We start from the raw sequence: 21,193 nt of genomic DNA, 5'->3' as shown, positions 1-21,193 counted from the left end.
TCAAAACTTCATGTTGTATCATGTGAAACTCATGTGGTAATATTTGTGCCCATGCCAGGTCTCTGTTGTCCACCAGTAAGTGCCTCAGCCAGAGGTCAAGAACTGACGTTTGAACCTATTGCACACAGAAGGAATGTCTACCTTGGAAACTGTAGGTGAAATAACATAAAAAGAAACTGAAAAGCTTCTGTGTACCAGCTCATCGTATGGTATTTTAGTAGAGCTACAGATATCTTTCTCCCTGTGTATGCTTATCAATAGTATGGGTTCTTTTTTAACAGGAATCTATTATGTTCTTTAATGACTTACCATTTTAAGGAATTAAATGTACACTAAGTGGGAGAGAACACTAAGCTCTGTTTTGCTGACCAATCATTTGCATAATGCAAATCGCACTATAATATTAGCTTTGCAATAGGACTGAGGCCCCAAACTGAATTAATGTATGCGCATACATTTTCAGTGTAGTAATAATTTGTAGTCTCTTAAAAGTAGTCTCAAATTTGTAGTCTCAAAAAATGAACTATAGGAAAGGCTTATTGAAAGTCAACAGCAATAATTCATTATGAGGTCAAGGAAAGAAGAGCTGTAGCTCAGATTACTTGCTTCATTCTTTTCCTCCCTCTCTATGATTTGTTTCATTGCGCTGTAGGAAGCCAGATCAAAAGATTTTCAACATAAATAGATATTTAGTTGCCACTTAAAACAGAGTTTATTGCAAACCTTTTCCACAGAGATTGGCTTCCCCACCCCTGACATTTTTCTTAATATATGCAGGTTCTTTAGGTAGTATTTGTGAGTTTGCCTGTCCCATGATGGGCATTTTGCATTTTTTTCACTGACAGTAAGACAAAGGGAAAAAACCCTAAGCTAATGTCTAGTGTTTATATCAACAGTGAGGTAAAATCCTGCCCTGTCCAGAGAGGCAGAACGGGGTTTATGCACCACTTACGGGCGCAAAATAGGGCATGAGAACTACTGCCAACTTTTACAATATCCATATCTAGATCACCCTTCACTTCTGCCTAGGGACTGACATAAACCAAGATTACTTTTGGAACCTTTGGTGCTTGCTAGTGGCTCCCATAATCATGGTTCATGCTGGAAAATGGTGATCTCTGATTCCAGGAAAAACAAGCAAAAAAACCGGGGGACTTACCAATTGGAAAAGCATGAATTTGACTTGCATGGAGATGGTCTGCTTCTCTCTCTTGAGTGTTTGAGTCAAGGAGTGGCAATGGAATGTTTACATAGTAGTCTACCACGAGCTAGAGGGAGTCCATAATTCCTATAATGATTCTAAGCAACCAAGCTGGTTTTACTGTTAAGACTCCAGTAATATTGTAATATTTAACTTTCTATCCTGCAAAGACAACAAAGGTTATGTCTAGACTGCAGGCTTCTTTTAGAAGAACCTTTCTTCGGAAGATATCTTCCGAAAAAAACTTCTTCTGAAAGACAGCATCCACACACACAAGCACATTGAAAAGTGATCTGCTTTTTCAAAAGATAGCGTCCATACTGAATGGACGCTATCTCACATTTAAGCTGTGATTACTATGGACAGAGTGGCCACCGGGGCACGTGTGCTTTTTCCTCTTTCCTCTTCCTTTGAAAGAATTCACTCTTCCCAGTCCACACACACCTTTTTCTGAAAGAACTCTTTCGGAAAAAGGCTTATTCCTCGTAGAAAGAGGATTACCAACGCCAGAAAAACCCCTCTGTTCTTTCAATTTACTTTCAGAAGAACACGATTGCAGTGTGGACGTAACTCAGGTTTTGTTGGAAAAACAGCCATTTTTGTCCTCTGTGTGAATTTAATGAGCTGCTGTCACCTGAGCACATGAAAGGGCAGGATCTGGCCTTATGGTTCAGTGCTTTCCTTGTGACTCTTTTAAGTTATAAAGGGATATTCAGAAAGGCTATGTCTACACTGCAACACTATTTTGGGATACCGGAGTATCCCAAAATACTTATCCTGCATCTTCACAGCAAGCTTGTTATTTCGGGCTCACTATTCCAACATCCCTGTAAACCTCATTCCATGAGGAGTAAGGGACATTTTGGAATAGTGGATTATTTTGAAATTTGGCACTGTGTAGACAGCGCCAGATTACGAAACAAGCTAAATCGAAATAGATACGCAATTTGAGTAGCTCAAATTGCATATCTTATTTCAAACTACGGTGCAGTGTAGACATAGCCAAAAAATATATCTGAAACAAAATCTGTGTTTTGCACTCAAAAGAGTACAAAAGCCATAAGATGTCCTTGGCACGGACACACTGCTCCCACACTACATGAGAACCAGTGGCACTCTTAAAACCTGATAGCTACAATAGGTCTCATAGCATAACGCCCTCTGCACTGCACAATTATTTCAGAATAAGCTATTCCAGAAGAAATAATCTGAAATGGCTTATTTCAAAAGAGCACGTCTACACTACAGGGAAGCCTGGAAATTAGTCCAAGGCAGGCTCCCCTAAAGTGGATTCACAACTTCAATTTAGAGCCCCAGGAACCACTGGGGAGTAGTTACTCTGAATGGCCTGGGGGAAGAGCTATTTTGAAATAGCAGCAGCAGAGCATCCACACTACTGCTATTCCAAAAGGGTACGTCTACACTAGTTCGAACTAGGGAGGCTAATGAGGGCGACCGAAATTGCAAATGAAGTGCGGGATTTAAATATGGAATGAGGTTTAACTGGTAATTCGAAGTAAGGGGTTTATTTTGGAATCGTCCTTCTCTGCCGCATGTAGACGTGGGCAGTTCTTCTGGGCTAGTCAATTTCCAAAATGGCAACCACCCGGAAACATGCTAATGAAGCGCAGGATATTTAAATCACGCATTTCATTTGCAATTTCGGACACCCTCATTAGCCTCCCTTGTTCGAACTAGGGGCCTAGTGTAGACATACCCCAATAGTTATTTTGGAAGAGGCATTATTCTTCATGGAATGAGGTTTATAAACGCCGAAATAAGGGCATATTTACACTGCACTGTTATTTCAGAATAATTATCATTATTCTGAAATAACAATGCAAGCGTTTACATGACAATTCTGTTATTTAAAAATAATATCAAAATAACAGGCAGCTTATTCCAAGTTCTGTAAACCTCATTCCATGAGGAATAACTTTTCTGAAATTGCTATTTTGAAATAGCTGCAGTGTGGACGCTTCACTACTGCTATTTTGAAATAGCTCTTCACTGGGACCATTCAAAGTGACTACTCCCCAGTGTTTCCTGAGGCTCTAAATCGAGATAGTGTGTCCACATTAGGGCAGCTTGCCTCGGACTAATTTTGAGACTTCCCTGTAGATGCTCTATTTCAGAATATATCTTCCGGAATAGCTTATTCTGAAATAAGTGAGCAGTGTAGACATACCCTCAGCTGCCCAGTATTATGAAATTATTTCAAAAAAATAGTAGCCCAAAGTCTGTGATTCTGTAACGCTGAAATGCTGGCTGTTCCCTCTGGGCGGCGCTGTTGCCTCCTGGTGTGGCACTCAGCTGAATTCTGCGCCGCTCAGCCGGGCTGCCATGGGAGAGCAAGCGGCACAAGCGGTTGTTTGGGCGCCACGGTCCCCATGCAGCACCTCCATGCTACATGGGGAGCGTGGGGCCCAAATGGCCGCTTGCTCCCCTGCGGTGGCCTGGCTAAGCGGCGCAGAAGTCAGCCGAGCGCCACCGTGGGAGGCGAAGGGGGGCGGATCGGTGACGTGTGGAGTGACAGCAGCTCCAGGCCCCGCCCCCTGGCCATGAACGTCACCGCTCCACCCCCCTTCGCCTCCTGCCATGACGCTCGGCTGACTTCTGCGCCACTCAGTCAGGCCGCTGCGTGGGAGCAAGTGGCGCGAGCAACCGTTTGGGCTCTGTGCTCCCCATGCAGCACGGGGAACGTGGAGCCCAAACTGCCATTTGGGCTCCGCAGTCCTCCGAGTGAGAGGCAAGAGGGGGAGGAGAAGAGAAAGAGAGAGACAGAGAGAGGCAGGAGGTAGAGAGCTGGGGGGGGGGGGAGAGGCAGGAGAAGGAGGAGAAAGAGAGAGAGAGAGACGGAGCGAGAGACCGGAGGCTCAGGAGAGATCGTCGTGGAGGAGAGACCTGAAAATCCCGTCTTATGATGGGCTAATTGGCTAGTTTCAAAATAAAGGGCTAGCTGTGTGGACGCTCGCATAGTTATTTTGGAGTAATGGATGTTATTCCGAATTAACACTGTTGTGTAGACGTATCCCTAATGGGGATTTAAAACAATGTAGGCCCCCTCATACATCCTTCCACTATATGCAGTGTGGGCAACTTTTGTGATTATTATCATGAGGTTTGTGATATTTGATATGTTTCTTCAAGCTGCAACCCCTGGATTCATGAGATTGTGTGAGAATCTGAACTTGTATTTTTTAAAATATGGCTTTAGCCATTGTGGTTATGGAGAGAAAACATGGACACAGGACCTGGTTTCTCACTAATGAAGAACAATAAAATGATCCTGGAGTTATTTTATAACAGTATGATGATTTTTCAAATAAATCTTATATTTTTAAATAGTGGATGCAGCTCTGTGCGGTGCAGCTTCATGATCTGCAGGGGTCACACAGAGAGAACCTGGGATTCTTCACCTCTTGCTCTCCCATTCACTTCCCTTCCATGGCAATTCTGCTCCCTTTTGGGCTGTGCATAAGCACTGGAAGGAAGGGGAAGGGTTTGCCCCATTAGAATAGGTGAACTCATGCCCTTTATTTCTTCTAATGTTGAAGTGAGGTATTTCAGGTCTGATTTTCCAGGGTGTTAATCAACACCTTCAAGATACTGTACACTCTCTACTCTGTGATTTCTTTGGGAGTTGAGGGTCCTCAGCATCTGCAGGATTAGGCTGTGAATGAGTTGCAAAAATGGGAATGTAAATAGATACATTTCGCCAAGCCAATAACTGCCATCCTGCACCAGGCTTGTAAGACAATGTTTTTGTAATGGATCTCTAAGGTGTTTTTCTGGAGACCATGCTGCTACCAGGCTAAGCTAATTTGGAAATAACCTTCAAAGAGGGCATTCCTTTAAAGAGGAGGCAGCCAAGATCTTACGTTATGTTTTAATTTCAGTTTTGTCAGGTATCTTTTGAAGTTCCTCTTTCTAATCTTTGGTGCTAGAAAATCATCAATGTAATGCAGCACTGTCTTTTATCTTTTTAAAGCCAGGTGATCTTGAACTTCCAGGTTTTATTAACAAGTCCAGCAGCAATGAATTAAATCTCTATAGCAATCCTAAACAAAATTGCCTGCTGATGCAGTGTCATTATAACTGTGTTGGTCCCAGGACATTAGAAGAACAAGATGGGTGAAGTAATATCTTTCATTGGACCAACATCTGTTGGTAACAGAGATGAGCTTTTGAGCTTACACAAAGTTCTTCTTCAAGTACTGATATGTAAGTATTTATAAGCTACAGGTACGCATTAATACTTACAAAAGACAATGTCTGCATACATGTACATGGGGAGCAGATACCAAAATGTTAATTATGGAATTGTTAAAATAGTTGATGATATGCCATCAGTCAGTCATGAAATAACCTATCAAATGAAATATTATTAGAGTCATATAGCTAATCTCCTATAAACCCTGGAAATTTTATGCAAAGGTGCTATTATTTTAAATTAATTTTTCATCATCTTTTGCCATCTTATTATTTCACAAGTGAGAAATCCATTAAAAATCCTGCCAAAAAGTATATAGAATGTTTAGTTATCTAGCATTGAGACATTCACACCATGGGAGCACCTTGCTGTCCCCGGGAAAAAAGGGAAAAGTGCCATTGTGATAAAATATTATTTATCTATTTCATTAAGACTTAGGACACTTGTGATGTTCACATTTATTTTGTGTTATATTTAAATGAACCAAAAGGCAACATTGTACAATAATTTATAAAAGAAAATCAATTGTTACATGTTACATTAACCAAATGCCCCATTTAAAAAAAAAGAAAATCCTATAAACTTATTCAGGGACAGATCCTGTTCTCTCTCTCTCTCTCTCTCTCCTTACTCACATGCGTAATCCAGCTGACTTCAGCGGGACTCTTCTGCCTGAGTAAGGGGAGCAGGATTATCCCCTTCCCTCCCAAATATAATTTCCCTTACTTACAGTTTCATTTCATAATGTATATAACAATTTTATTTATAAGGCATAAATATGAAAAACAGCTCAATATGCTCATCATTATTTTAATTGAGTAACACTGTCTAGTACACGTTATTCAATTACACCAAGGATTACCATGTACCTATATTTTTAATTTTTGTAATACAAAAGTCTATCATATAGTATACAGTATATAATAGTCTGGTAACTGGTTCACAAAGTTGGCCACAATATTCTTGCAAGTTAGTATGGTCAAAATTTCACCTAATGTATATTCTCTATGTAGGACTGTACGGATCCATCCGCCATGAATTGCTGTACTTACAGAATCAGAAGCTGGGTAAAACCTGCTAGGGCTCATTGCATTATGTTAACTATTTTAAGACAGTAGGTCTTAGCCAGATTTGTAACAGTGCTGGTAATACAGATACAAATGCCTTGGTTTCTAAATTATCACTTTTTATAATATGAATCTCTAAAGGCTAGGTGACACCCAATGAAAAATGCAGCCTTCTGTTAACATTCTGCCTCCATCTCTGTAGCATCTTATTGCAAGGAGAAAGCTTGATATTAGAAAAGCACCTAAACCAGAAAATTTGGAAATGCACTCCTGCAAAATGCAGGATCCAAGATTAAGATTAGGGGCTGACCTTTATAGGATATACATGGATGTGACACCCAAGCATATATAAGAAGTTAATTGGCTTTTTTTTGCTGAAAGATCAATGATGGGTGATGGTGCTTCTCTGCAAATAAAACAGCTCATGAACAGTTCTCCAACAAGAAGAAAGACTGATGCAAATTTTAAATGGTATCTATGCTTCTCCTACCATTCACTTTTTCATTCTCTTTTATTCAAACACCAAAGGTAAAGGTGAGTGACTATCCACCAGCATTGAGCAATGTGAATGTAGCACATCTGCATAACCATGTTGGGAACTGTTTCTAAATAAATCAAAGTATCCTATTTCTGGGTACTCATTGTGAAAAGTTCCCTTTTTTTATATAGGAAGGGCAGGAGCACGTTACTTCCTGAAAAGATCTTTTAAAATTTCTCTATAGTCCTGTTTGACTCAAGATAAATATTGTACAAGTATTTGTTTTATTTAGGGATAACGAAAATAGTTAATAAGTTAAATAAACTACTTATGCTATAATTTGAGTCTTTGTTAACCTGTAGCCCAGATTCAGGCTAAAGCACTAAGTCAATGTTTCTAGCAGGACATGCTGACGGAGTGGACTGCTTGCTGTACAATAGAATCACAATGTTATTCTTTATATTCATTATTAATACTGAAGCTAAATAACCCCTATGTAGAATGTATTGCATTAATAGCAAGTTACCACTAGTGCTGAAAAACTGTGCCCTTAATATAAGTGCTCAGTAGCCTGCTATTTGGTAAGCACTGAAACTGTAAAGAAGGCATGTTGAAAATAACCTACATTGGTTACCTACTATATTGTGATTTCATGTTATGGATTAAAAATATCAAAATTAAACAATTCTATTAATCTACATTCTAAAAGGCACGAAGACTTGTGACAAAATTATAACTGTTCAGATTACATTCACAAGAACCATAACAGAGTAATAGGCATCACTTGGATTTGCTAGTTCACTTGGCTGGAAGGAGTGAAATCAAGACATTTTCACTGTCTGTGGCAGTAAAGAATGCCCTTCTGTCAGGGAGCTTTTGCCAGGTCTTTACAAATGTTATTCCTATGTAAGACACTGAAACCCCTGTTGATTGCTTTAAAACATAATCTTTTTGGTCTGTAGCACATGGCACTTCACCTAAGTCCTCGGTGATAATAAAACGGGTCTCAGGGCAAGACCAAGTAATAAAGAGCCCTCCTTGAATCTGAACCTATGAATGAGCTCCTTTCATGATCACACAATGTGCTTTCTATCAAATGATCAAGGAATACATACAAAACAAATAAAATACATTCATGTTTGTTCACATTGCAGGGAGCTTTAATATTTTCATTGGCTCCCTAATGAAATGCATATAGAACATTCCCCTCTATACAGTGCAACAGAAAAGTATCCATATCTTCATTAAATGCCACATGGCTGAGACAACATTCCTCTTATGCCTGCATCCTCAGCGGTTTCCAATCTTGTAAAATGGTATATTGATTTTTAAAGGGGAAAAACCCCACTTCTAAAAATGCACCAGATTTGAACTGATCATAGCTCTACCAGGTGTTTTGTTACTTAAAAGAATACTCTTAAAAATGTATCTTTGTCATTTACTCTAGTTGCCAGGATATCTCAGCACATTCTTCCCCAGCAAATGGTTACAATTTTGCCACAAGGTGTTTAAAAGACAGAATGAGATATCTGGAATTTATGTACACAGTTGGAATTTATGTGGCTGCCACGGAGTCATGATTTCATAGTACAAATGGGAACTACAATGACCAGGATAACGGTACAAGCTGCAGCCGCAATCAGGGCAGCTATTTTGCAGACCTTTGCTCTTCTGAACTCAGCTTCTTTGCGTTTTAATAAGGAATCATAGCCTGGAGTATAAATATCTTCCATCCAGTATTCTAAGTTGTTTGGATTTAAAGATTCTTGAGTCTAAAAGTCAAAAGGAAAACAAATTAATTCTCTGGGCTGTGTCAAAATAATTCAGACTGGACTGAAGCTTTCCAAAGTTGGTATGAATGTACTGTAGAAATAAAGTCAGGTTATGCTGCTGTCCCATTGTCACAATCTTTCCTGTTCCCAATTTCATGAACTCACTGAAACAGATAACATATTCACAAGTCAGAACAACACTGTTGCTCTAAAGTCTCTTGTTTATTACTGGCTTCCTGGAAACTTCGTTGGGTGTAAGCAAAACTTCTTTAATCCATTGATTAATGGAAGTGCTCATTAGTCCATTACCATTTGTGAGATTATTAAAACCTACTTTATGGGAAAATGTTTCTTAAGAAGCTCATAAAATCCGAGATAATGCTAACCTCATTGCTAGGACCTGCATGACATGAGAGGTCTCCTCATCTTCCTCATACAATTTGTTGCATGGTATTCTCTAGGGATGAATAATACATTGTACATAAGGGTCCAAGTATGATAGGAGGTTTTTGTGTGTGTTTATTTTAGAAAGACACATCCATCTTAATGTACCACACAGGGATGTTAAGATCTCACATTTTTCTCTTGTCCTTTAAAGCCAAATGATCCCCTTTACAGATAGAAACCCACAGAGTGTACCAAACCAAGACAAAAGTTACCACAGAAACTCCAGCATACAGAAATGTCTAGAGTTAGGCTATCTATCATGGGAATCTTCAGAACCATGGCAAATCCTATCTATATCTATATCTATATCTATATCTATATCTATATCTATATACTGCAACTGTCAGAGGAGAAATTTGATACAACTTTGATACAAATACATGGCTCTTCCATGCTATCATGCAGGGCAGAGTGCCTACCCTCCAGCTTTTACCTTTTCTGCTCAGTTACAGCCTCCAAAATTATGTAGATGCCCAACCGTACTTATGCTTGCTCAAGATTTCCACAGACTTGGTGGTGAGGGAAGGAGGAAAAATGGGCATGCCACATACATTCTACTCCCACACATCACAACTGCATGATCAGCATTCATGGATGCTTTTCTGTGCCCCAGTATGTGATCCTCAGAGCACAACCTGTATGTTTCATTGTCAGTGATATACTGTGTTCATTGCTGATGTTTTAATGGTTTGATTGCCGTTATGTTTCACACTATTCTAATAGTACCTTTAAAAACTACTAGACTTTGCCACTGAACCATTCAGGGTCCATCTACACTACAAGCCCATACCAAGCCCATTCCAGCAGATTTGGATTCGCGGAGCTTGGGCTTCAGGGCTGTTTCTTTGCAACATAGATGCCCGGGCTTGGACTGTGGGTATCTGCTTGGACTGCAGCGTACACATGCTCAGAGTTTCTTCTAAATGCAATCTGATTAAAGGAAAAGGTGAGAGCTAGCACTGACTGAAACACAAAAAACAGGTTCGTGAAAAATTGCAAAATTATGTGTTTCCATTTTGCAGGGTTCAGAATGGAACAATGGATATGGATATCGAGAGCCATATCCATATGGATATATATTGTGTGTGTGTGTATGTAATGAACAAATCCGAATTTCTTTTTTCCCTTTCCTTTCCTTTTTGCCAGTGAGTGCAATGAAATGAATGATGTCCAGGTTTTTTGGTGGCACCAACTTAGTCATTTTTCTTTTTGCTATACTGTAATTTTCCAAAGTTGAGGAAGTTTTGCAAAGTTACAGAGTGGCAAAAGGAAAAAGGGAGAAGCCCTACACATTATTCCTTCTATAACACATAACCATAAAAAGGAATAAAGAGGGCAAAGGCAGGAAGGTGAAAACACAACACATTTCATCATTTGAAATTTAAACATTTGATGAAAAATCAAACAAAAATGAAAGCTTTTTATAAAAGTTTTAGATTTTGAAAAAGGCCTCTCTTGTTTGATAAATATATAAATAAATATATTATTTTCAAATTTCGAGTGTGATCACCATGGTATACTTCTACCAGATTTTGTACTCCATTATAGGCCTGATCCAAAGCTCACTGAATTTAACAGAAGGACTCAACCTAATCTCAGTGGACTTTGGATCAATCCGTTCATTGGCTAATTCAGGTATTGTAGCTAGTGTCTGGAAACTTTCTCCTCTCATTTACTTTATGCAGGGTACATCTACACTTGCACCCTAGTTCGAACTAGGGATGCAAATGTAGGTGAACAAAATTGCTAATGAACCGGGGATTTAAATAGCCCACGCTTCATTAGCATGATCTCGCCGGCGCATTACGCCTTACTCCGCTCAACAGCTGTTCCGAAAGTGAAAGAGTCTCCGGGATGCGTTAGTTCGAACCAAACCACTTGGTTTGAACTAACGTTACTCCTCATTTTTTACTGTTGAGTGGAGTAACGCGCCAGCGAGATCATGCTAATGAAGGACGGGCTATTTAAATCCACGCTTCATTAGCAATTTTGGTCGCCTACATTTGCATCCCTAGCTTGAACTAGGGTGTAAGTGTAGACCTACCCTCAATGAGTTACTCGGTCTGTGGAAAAAGTGATTTTACAGCAGCTATAGCAACAATTAGACAATTAAAATCAAGTAACAGTTAACATTATTAATGGAGATCTATCTGTCAATGCCGCTCTGCCAAAAATCAGACTATTGGTGCAGTTTGAGTTTGTGTCGTTGCACATGCATACTATATTGCTCTGCTCTGCCTATTTCATTCTTCTTAACATGTAGGATATTGAAAAATGAATGTGGCTTCAGAAAGTAGGATTCTTGTCTATTCCTATAACCTGGCTCCTCATGAGGCTACCAGAGCAGTGGGATTGCATGTATACCAAACATATATTTCTCATTGTAGTCTGAAAACAATGTCTTGAGTGGTCACGCAAGTGAGGATATTAAAGAGTACTGAAGACTTCATTTTATAGAGAGAAGAGGACTGACACATTTATAAGGCTCTAAAAGGCATGTTACACTAAAACAAAACTGTGCTGGATATTCAAGGCAACTAATTTTGGACCTACCAACCTTGATATTGACCTGTCACTGACCTTAAGAGGAGGAGGCACTAGTAAAAAAGCCCATTACTGTTAATCAGCTCTCCTTTCCATTTCATTGCCAGCCATAAGAATGTTCATTAGAACATAATGTATTTACATTCGGTTCTAATAAAGTCAGCCGCAGGGAAGAAAACACACATCAGTGTGTATTTGTTTCCTTACAATTGTCAGTAAGCTTCATTACCGGGTCTAGACATGGGCTTTGCAGGGCAGACAGAGTAATCTGACAGTTCTTTTTTGGAGATGGAGGAGCATGTTATTGCTATTGCAGCATGGAAATACAAAGTACACGTGACTGTCAAAATATAGTGGCTGCTATCTCTGGTATGCTAAGATCACTTAATTAGCCTTAAAATAGCCAGAGACAGCTGGTAGACAACTCTCTTTGTATAGGGGAAACTCTCTGATTGCAGAGTAAGGTCCTATGCCAGTTGACACTGCCCCTCCCTCATCTGGCACATTTCAGGGATAATTTGGGGGTGAGTGTTTGGTGCTGGGGGAGTTCCACTGTGCCTGCCACTGCGAGCATAAAGCCTATTATGCCACTACTATGGCCAGTGGTGAAAATTTAGTGACCCTCTGCTGTTTTAAATTACACAGGGGCCAGGCAGCCAATGATCACAGAAACAAAAACAACTCCCCATGACCATCATTCTGTAAAATGAGAGCTGTCTAACTCTTGATGTCAGACTGTGTAAGGTACATGAAGTGGTGGCATTCTTAGCCCTCCATATGGGGAAGCAATCCACATTTTGGACTAAAAAATGTTTATCACATGCGTTTGACTCACATAAGAAGTCAGCTTGGATTTCATGAAATGGTCTGAATGGTATTTTATACATTTCTCTATGAAACTAGAGTTCAAACATTTTCTTGCTAATTACATTTCAGTCATTTTTAATGGGAGGTAGGATCAAAATTTGGAGCCAGATTTAGAATATCTCGAATTTTGAGAATTCTTAGTTCTGTAGTTTTGCTTCAGTCTGCTATGAAGTTAGGGATTATTTGCCTTGCGGATTTAGATTTCAAACACCCCCAGGATCTGAGAATGTTTAAATCCATGTTTAGATTTTGGACCCATGACCTTTAATAATTCACCTTGCTCTTTTTGGTTCATATACACAAGTCTAGAGTTCATGCCAGTAGTTCTCTAGCAAGATATATGATGCAGTCTTCATGCATCGCAGATATTGCTAGAGGACAAGAAGCAATGGGCTTAAATTGCAGCAAGGGAGGTTTAGATCGGACATTAGGAAAAACTTCCTAACTGTCAGGATGGTTAAACACAGGAATAAATTGCATAGGGAGACTGTGGAACCTCCAGCACTGGAGATATTTAAGAGCAGGTTAGATAGACCTCTGTCAGGGATGATGTAGATGGTGCTTGGTCCTGCCATGAGGGCAGAGGACTGGATTTGATGACCTCTGGAGGTCCCTTCCAGTCTAGTATTCTATTTTCATACTTCAGAAGCTATGACAATAATGTTCAATAGAAAAAGAGTTTTAAAATGTCTTTCTTAATTATTTTTAGTGAATGTCATGCTCGTGAAGGCTGGACTGACAGCCCTACATGCTCGTTCCCTGTGTACAATATGCACAGAACAAATACAATAGAAGCAGAAGCAACAGCAACTTCTCTGCTCCACTGTATCTTACTAATGCACATCAAAACTGACCTAGAATAACCAATATTTGGGGGATAAATGCTCAGTTCACTCTTTGTGTCCATTCATTCTTTAGCCCTTCTTGTGAGACTACTAATGAGGTTTGAATGGTGGTGACGGTGGTTTTATAGACAACTGTGAGGATTCCATCTGCTAGGAAATCGACAGAGGCCACCAACTATTTCAAAGGTCACAGAACAGTGGTTGAATGTTAACAGTTGTTCATCACCACTGACCTGGGGTGGATCTTGACCCAGCAATCTAAAAGTTGAAGGCTCAACTTCCTGAGCTATCCAAATCCCCCATTAAATAAACATTCTGGTAAAGATCCTTCACAACTGTGTCACTAAAACGAAACAAACAGGACTCACTTGTAGATCCAAAGCTGCAAGCTTGCCTTTCTCTCCTGAGTTCCTGGTATATTCTTCTATGGTCCATGATGGCTGGGTACGTTTAACTTCAGCCAGTTCTGTCAGCCTCATGTCTGTGTAGAGTGGGTTGCTTTTCATCTGTGACTTGAGTGATGCTGGGTAGGGATGAGGACTAAAGACTTGTTCAATCAAGAAAGCATCCTTTGGTTGTTTAGAGAGTCTATGTGGCTGTGGGATTTCATACTGCCTGTCTGCCTGCAATGAGGTTCAAAAGAATTTCAGAAAAGAATTAGGAATGTGGGGGTTACATATGAGAGGCGAGAGAGATTTTTTTTCACCTCTACAGCTCAAGGCTGCCTAAGCCAGTGGCTTTCAAACTTTTTTTCTCATGACCCAGATGAAGAAAATTGGTGATGCCCGTACCTCAACATAATTTAACTATAGTGTGGGCTCTGGGGTGGGGCTGAGGATGAGAGCTTTAGCTCTGGGGGTGGGGCAGGGCTGGAGCAGGTGGGGAATTACCAGTCAGCAGTGCAGCAGGAGTACTAAGGCAGGCTTCCTACATACCCTGGCACTGCCAACTACACTGTGCCCCAGAAGCAGCCATAATGGTCTCTTCTGACCTTAAAGTCTATGCGTCTATGGCTGTGTCTACACTGGCAAGTTTTCCGGAAAATCATCTGATTTTCCGGAAAAACTTGCCAGCTGTCTACACTGGCCACTTGAATTTCTGGAAAAGCACTGACGATCTAATGTAAAATCATCAGTGCTTTTCCAGAAAAACTATGCTGCTCCCGTTCGGGCAAAAGTCTTTTTCCGAAAGACTTTTGCCTGAAAGGGTCAGTGTAGACAGCATAGTTCTGTTTTCCGCAAAAAAGCCCCGATCGCGAAAATGGCGATTGGGGCTTTTTTGCGGAAAAGCACGTCTAGATTGGCCACGGACGCTTTTCCGGAAAAAGTGCTTTTCCGGAAAAGCATCCTGCCAATCTAGACACGCTTTTTCGAAAATGCTTTTAACAGAAAACTTTTCCGTTAAAAGCATTTCTGGAAAATCATGCCAGTGTAGACGTAGCCTATGAGTCTATGGGTATGTCTACACTACCCCGCTAGTTCAAACTAGCGGGGTAATGTAGGCATACCGCACTTGCAAATGAAGCCCGGGATTTGAATTTCCCGGGCTTCATTTGCATAAGCGGGGAGCCGCCATTTTTAAAACCCCGCTGGTTCGAACCCCGTGCAGCGTGGCTACACGGGGTTCGAACTAGGTAGTTCGAACTAGGATTCCTATTCCGAACTACCGGTACACCTCACAACCCAAGCTCCTGGAACTCCTCCTATATCCCAGTTCCCTGCCCCAGGTCACAACTGCCTCCTTCACCCAAACTCCCTCCCAGACCCCACACCTCCTCCTGCACGCCAATTCCTTATCCCAAGCTCCCTTCTGCACCCAACGTCCATACCAGACCCCCCACCTCCTCCATTAATAAGGAAGAATGTGGCCCTTGACTACTTTCCAAATTCTTGGAGTAGCTCCCCATCAAAAATTATTGCCCACCTCTGACTTACAGGCTAGATACATTTCTCTGGGATGCTTTTGCTGTAGAGAAGACCAGCTGGTTTGGAAAGTCTTTGGATTAGAGGGCTGTTTGAAAGAGCACACGCTTACCAAAGGAACTTTGCTCCCTGCACTGACACTGACTGAAAGGGAAGCAATGCTTTCTATACCAGAACAGTCACCTTTATACCAGACGTTCCACTAAACCACTCTCCATTCTCCCCAGTAAGTCTCTTACACGTACACCCCAATTGCTCCAATAACTTCTCCTTCACAAGCTATAGCAATGAGTTTCTGACTTCTGAAGAAATTTTGCAAAACCCAGCAGCCTTGTCTATTGGGCCCTAATCTCTGTTAAATACAAATTGCATAGGGGGAGGAGCCAAGATTTAAACTGAGCAGCAATCTGAGGGGCTGCTGAACCGGTGATAGAATTCCCAAAGGTGGGAGTGATTAATTGTTAGGAGGAAGGAACTGAGTCCTACTGGGTAACTGCAAAGGAATTGCTGCATTGTTGCACTCTAGGCAATGGAGACTTAATATACAAGTTACACGATGTGTAAATGACTGTGAAAGTCAGAGGTAAAAGGAAACGTAATCAGTTTGTATCTTAGGGTATGTCTACACTACCCCGCTAGTTCGAACTAGCGGGGTAATGTATGCATACCGCACTTGCTAATGAAGCCCGGGATTTGAATTTCCCGGGCTTCATTAGCATAAGCGGGGAGCCGCCATTTTTAAATCCCCGCTGCTTCGAACCCCGTGCAGCGCGGCTACACGGGGCTCGAACTAGGTAGTTCGGACTAGGTTCCTATTCCGAACTACCGTTACTCCTCGTGAAACGCACTGCACGGGGTTCGAAGCAGCGGGGATTTAAAAATGGCGGCTCCCCGCTTATGCTAATGAAGCCCGGGAAATTCAAATCCCGGGCTTCATTAGCAAGTGCGGTATGCATACATTACCCCGCTAGTTCGAACTAGCGGGGTAGTGTAGACATACCCTTAGTGAACACATACTAAGACTTCTTCTTTGGAGAGTCATAACAAGTCACATCTTTAGCTGGTTATCTTTTAAATATTTATTTTTGATCAAAGATACTAATGTAGGCTTTTTACTAGATCCCTTTTAAATAAGGGAGCATTTCAGATTATCACAATTCTCCTTATGCTCTTTTTCACTTATTTAATTATTCTGGGTTCTTATACACCCCGGATCATGATATAAATGGCATTCTCTTATGAAGCTGTCATTCAAATCCGTCTGTTTCTAAAGAGCTGGTTACCTTTGGGAACAGCTTGACCATTTCATACTGTGCTATTGCTAAAAAAGTATAAGTAAGAAATCATTTAGTTATGATAGCTATAAAGACTGGTGTAATACAGCAAGCAGAGTACAGGTTGAACCTCTCTAGTCCAGCATCCTTGGGACCTGATCAGTGCCAAACCAGAGAATTTGCCAAACCATGGCATTATTGTCATTATTGTCTAGAAGCATTACCAACACTTCCACTACTTACTGGGCTCTTAGAAGACATTTAGGGGTAAATTAGATCTAAATAACAGCACAGAATGCTAAGATCCAGGGTGATGGCTGTAAAAAACTTTATGGGACCATGGGAAACTTGGCCACACCCATGATAAGTGGACATCCAGCTAACTAAAATCATGCTGGACCATGGATGTTGCCCATAGCAGAGAGTGCCAGACTAGAGAGGATCAAACTGTACTATCAAACCCTGACACTTCATATAGCATCAAAGATAGTCATAACTAGAGTGGTTATTTTTTTAATGATTAATACATGCATTTATATAGAAATTACCTCTTTGGATTTCCTGTGCCAGTCCTTATTTTCAACACCACCTCTGTCTTTCATCTCCTCTTCCGTCATGCCAGCCTGATTGGTATATGAGATAGCTCTCCAGTCTCGAGGAGAATTGGAAATACTTGCTATTTTAGATTCGGTGGCACTGTTCTCCTCTGTCAATGACCGTGAGGACCGCCTGGTAAATAAACTTTTTTTTAAGGCTTTTACCCGAAGACTTTCGCTGTTACTTCCACTGGCATCAGAACAGCACCAGTCAGGGTTGTTCTCCAACTTGCTACCGTGAGTAGTGTTGTGACACTGAAATATCCTTGGAGAGGTGCTCTCCTCTGACTGAACCTCACTTGTCAGGGAATTAAGATCTATTTGTACACTGACCTTTTCTGGCTGCTGAATTTTTTGATCCAACTTGTTTAGTTTTCCCAGGACTTGGGAGATTTCTTCCCTGACGCCCGACAGAGATTCTAGTTTCTTTTCTATTTCACCAATCCTGAGAACTAACTTGCAGACACTAGTTTTTAGTTCATCCTCTGTGTTGTTGATATCAGACCTGAGCTTATTACTAGAATTCCCATTTGTTATTTTAGTTAAATTGTGCTCAGGTGAGCTTTCACAGTCAGATTTACGCACTTGAGAAAGTGATCCTGTGCTGTTATAACAGGAAGACTGCATAACTCCTGTAGAATCACAGATGCTCATGTCATCCAGAAACCGGAAAATGTCACTTATGTCATCGCTCACAATTTCAGAGTCATCATCTGATTGCTTTAGACAATGTCTCTCTCCATACTTAGTTTGGCCTGGAGTACACAACTCCTTGCATTTTTTGTGTTCCAACCCTTGTTGCTCTGTTTGTGTCCCAACGCTGGTTGTTTTGTCAATGCTTAGCAACTGAACAGAAGTACAGTTAATGCTTTTATCCCTAAACTTTTTGATTGGCTCATGTTTCTCCATGTCTACAATGGAGGGAATTTCCTTGGGCTTGTGTCCATTTTGTTTCACGGCATAGTTAGCCTGCATAATCTGTGTTTGATCCTTGGGACTGAGATAGGTTTGGTGCCTGTCTGTTGCAGGAAAACTTGGTGACTGATTGTTTGCACTCTGATATCGCTGCTTCTCTTCAGCTTGCTTCCTATTGAAAAAGGATCTTTCAAAATCAGGTACTTCCTCTGTGTTTAAGCTCCAGCTTTTTGCTGGCCACGCAGTTTGTTTACTTGGTTTTCCTGCCCATCTTTTTGTATCTTGGGACCCAAGTATAGTGGTTGGGCCAAAGTATGTAGAAGCTTGGAGATCATCTAAGCTTTCATGCTTTACTCGTCTTTTGTCTGGCATAGGAGAATAAACTGGGTTCAAGTACTGACTGCTGTATGGCATTTCAAAACTATGGTTGAAGAAACCCTGTTTGGGGGTTTCTTTCCTGTTCTGAGGCTCTCCATGTCCATCTTCTGGCTTTTTATTGGGTGGCATTAAATTTGGAGATATAGTGATAAGATTGTGGAAATCTTCCTTGAATATATTCCTTTTCTGTACACATGACTGCAACACAAATGGCTCATCATTAGAAATAAAAGTCTCCTTTATAGCTGCACCGATAGGTAATGAGTCCTGGTCAGAGATTGATTCATTCTCAATGTTCATTGGGAAATATGTGCTCTGCATTTCGCAGGGCGGAGAGTTGACAATGGAATAAGATGCTAGTGCCTGCAGTCTATCGAGTGAGGCAGCACGGCCTTTCATTTCCTTATTAACTCCAAGCAAAAAGTTAGGTTCTGAAGTAGGTACAAATTGTTGACAATCTTTACAATCCACCTTCCTGCATTTGGAAGATCTTCTAACTGAATAGCCCCTGTTAAACTCTCTGTCTCTCAGGTCACAATTAGTCACACAGTCCACTACGCTGCATATTTCCGTGTCAGATCTGCAGGACTCAACTGATTCTTTCTTCCTCATTTTTTGTCGTGCAACAGGGAGTTTTTCCTTGGCCACTCCCCCATTCATTTGTATGAGGTTGAATATTGTTACGATATCTGCCGCAACCATGATTTTCTTTGATTGCTGATTGTTTACAGTGCATCTCATTTTGTCTTTGAACAAAGTTGCTGGGAAATTAGGATCCAGGCAAGCAGTGTAAAAGAGCACACTTCGAAGCTTGGCCAGCTGGGACAAATCAAATCTTGCACACAGTGACTTGCAGAGATCCTGATAAGAAACGGTGTTTTGCTTGGTATCCAACTCTTCCAGAATTTTCACCAGGAAGATTGAGGATTCCTGGTTGGTCTCCATGCTTGATGTGTGTTAAGTTTTCTTATTTAGCCTGAAAACGGTACTCCAACTCTGCAGTACACACAACAGAAAAAAAAAAAAAGATGGTTAGTCACCTGAAGATCAAATCCAGGGCATTCTTTCAACCATGAACAAAATTTGACTAACCAGCCATGCAAATTTAGGGCTAGGTTGTGCAACCTGTCCTCAGCTTGGTGAGTACCTACACGTACTCCCAAAGGTTGGGCTCCTGGCCCTGTTGAAGTAAATGGGAGTTTTGTCATTGAAGTCGGTTGGACCAGGATTTCACCCGAAAAATCTCATTGACATCAATGGGTGTGCTCTTTTGTGAACGGTCACCAACATGAGTAAAAGTTGAACAATCTATCCCTAAAATAGCAACACAAGCTACACAGAGATGAGAAAGCTGCTGACAGAAAATCATAACATATTTGATAATGGACTTTATCAACATGGCTTAAGAACCTGTAAGAGGCTGTTGAAAGGTTCAGATGTGACTATAATTCCAGTACTTCACTCTTAAACCAAAGACCAGACACCATGTTACCTGAAGCAAAGATGGTTCCACAACCTTAACCCAGCAACACTCAGGAAAACTCAGGTAAACAAGCTCTGACATGTTGGAAGGAACTATCTGGACAGTTTACTTGAGCAAATAATTCCTGACACTGAATTGTGTATTTTTATCAGCTCTTTTGGTGCTTTGCAGAAACGGGTTTTCCCACCTTTGAGACTCAATGACTATGAATTTAAGATTATACCATCACACTTGCAAACCTAGGAAAAGTTCACTTCAGGAAAAAAAACATGGAATAACTTCAGAAAGGGGAAGAAATGGTTTAAAAATATATTCCCACTAAATCTTGAAATCCATCCAGGAAATGAGAGATGGCTGACTGCCAATCAGCTTAGATTTGAAGACTGGACTATTTCAAGGGTAGAGAATGTCCTTTATTGTGACATACTACTAGAGAAACATAGGGAATGGAGCCCCATTTGCCATCCCTAAATGGCAGGTGAGCAGTAGAGAGTGAAAAGGAAGTGGACACTTATATGGACAACCAGAATAACCAGAGTTATAGTAGATAAAACTTACAAGCATATTGGGAGGTATATGAAGCCTTGTGCTTTCAGGTCCTAAGCCAATTTCTAACTTAAAGGGGGAGCAGATTATTCTAAATCCGCCTACTCTTTGGTTTCATGCACCTTCTTCTGAATATTTTGTGCTGACATACCAGACTAGATGGACCATGGATGGGTCTGATCCAGTCTGGCAACTTCTATGTTTGGTCACTATCTTGTATTCTTATTTACAGGAACAGCAAAAATATTGATCCTTCCCCAAAGTGCTATAGTATTTCTCCATTCCCTCTCCTCTAGCCCAGCCCTTAAAACTATTCTCACCACCATATAAACTGCTTTGTGCCTACCCAAATGGCAAAGCATCAAAGCTATGAAGTCAGGTTTGTGGTATTTTTCTGTTAAATTATCTATAAGAAAGTCATCTCCCAGTCAGAACTGTCAGGACTTCTGAGTGCTGCTCTGGAACATGAAATTCCTTTTCAGTATCGTAGCCTTTCATCTTGAACTATTACACACTACTGATTGCTATCAGCATCAGAAGCCAGGGTATGTCAGCATAAGTAGCAAATGCTGCAATGGCATCTTCCAAAGGAAGAGTCTACCAGATTGCCTTTATGAATCAAGTCTACATTCCAACTTGCTTGTT

At 40.8% G+C, this 21,193-nt stretch overlaps 1 protein-coding gene across 3 annotated transcripts in view; it reads right to left on the bottom strand.

Annotated features, from left to right (window-relative positions):
- Positions 1–6,208: 6,208 nt before the first annotated feature.
- MINAR1 (membrane integral NOTCH2 associated receptor 1) overlaps positions 6,209–21,193 on the bottom strand; it is a 66,702-nt gene continuing 51,717 nt past the window's right edge. For 2 of the 3 annotated variants that reach the window (XM_006139277.3, XM_075897096.1), the window contains exons 2-4: positions 17,179–19,515; positions 13,803–14,057; positions 6,209–8,731 (exon numbers count right to left, since the gene is read on the bottom strand). In XM_006139277.3, coding sequence (XP_006139339.2) covers positions 8,534–8,731; positions 13,803–14,057; positions 17,179–19,464 — 2,739 coding nt within the window. In that variant the 5' untranslated portion in view covers positions 19,465–19,515 and the 3' untranslated portion in view covers positions 6,209–8,533. Of the gene's footprint in view, positions 8,732–9,117; positions 9,189–13,802; positions 14,058–17,178; positions 19,516–21,193 lie in introns of all 3 variants that reach the window. The other variant, XM_075897097.1, reaches the window with a different exon arrangement.

This window comes from Pelodiscus sinensis, chromosome 14 (genome assembly GCF_049634645.1).
Source record: "Pelodiscus sinensis isolate JC-2024 chromosome 14, ASM4963464v1, whole genome shotgun sequence".
Lineage (NCBI taxonomy): Eukaryota > Metazoa > Chordata > Testudines > Trionychidae > Pelodiscus > Pelodiscus sinensis.
The sequence above is the reverse complement of the archived record's forward strand: the minus strand, read 5'-3'. Positions and strand labels throughout refer to the sequence as shown.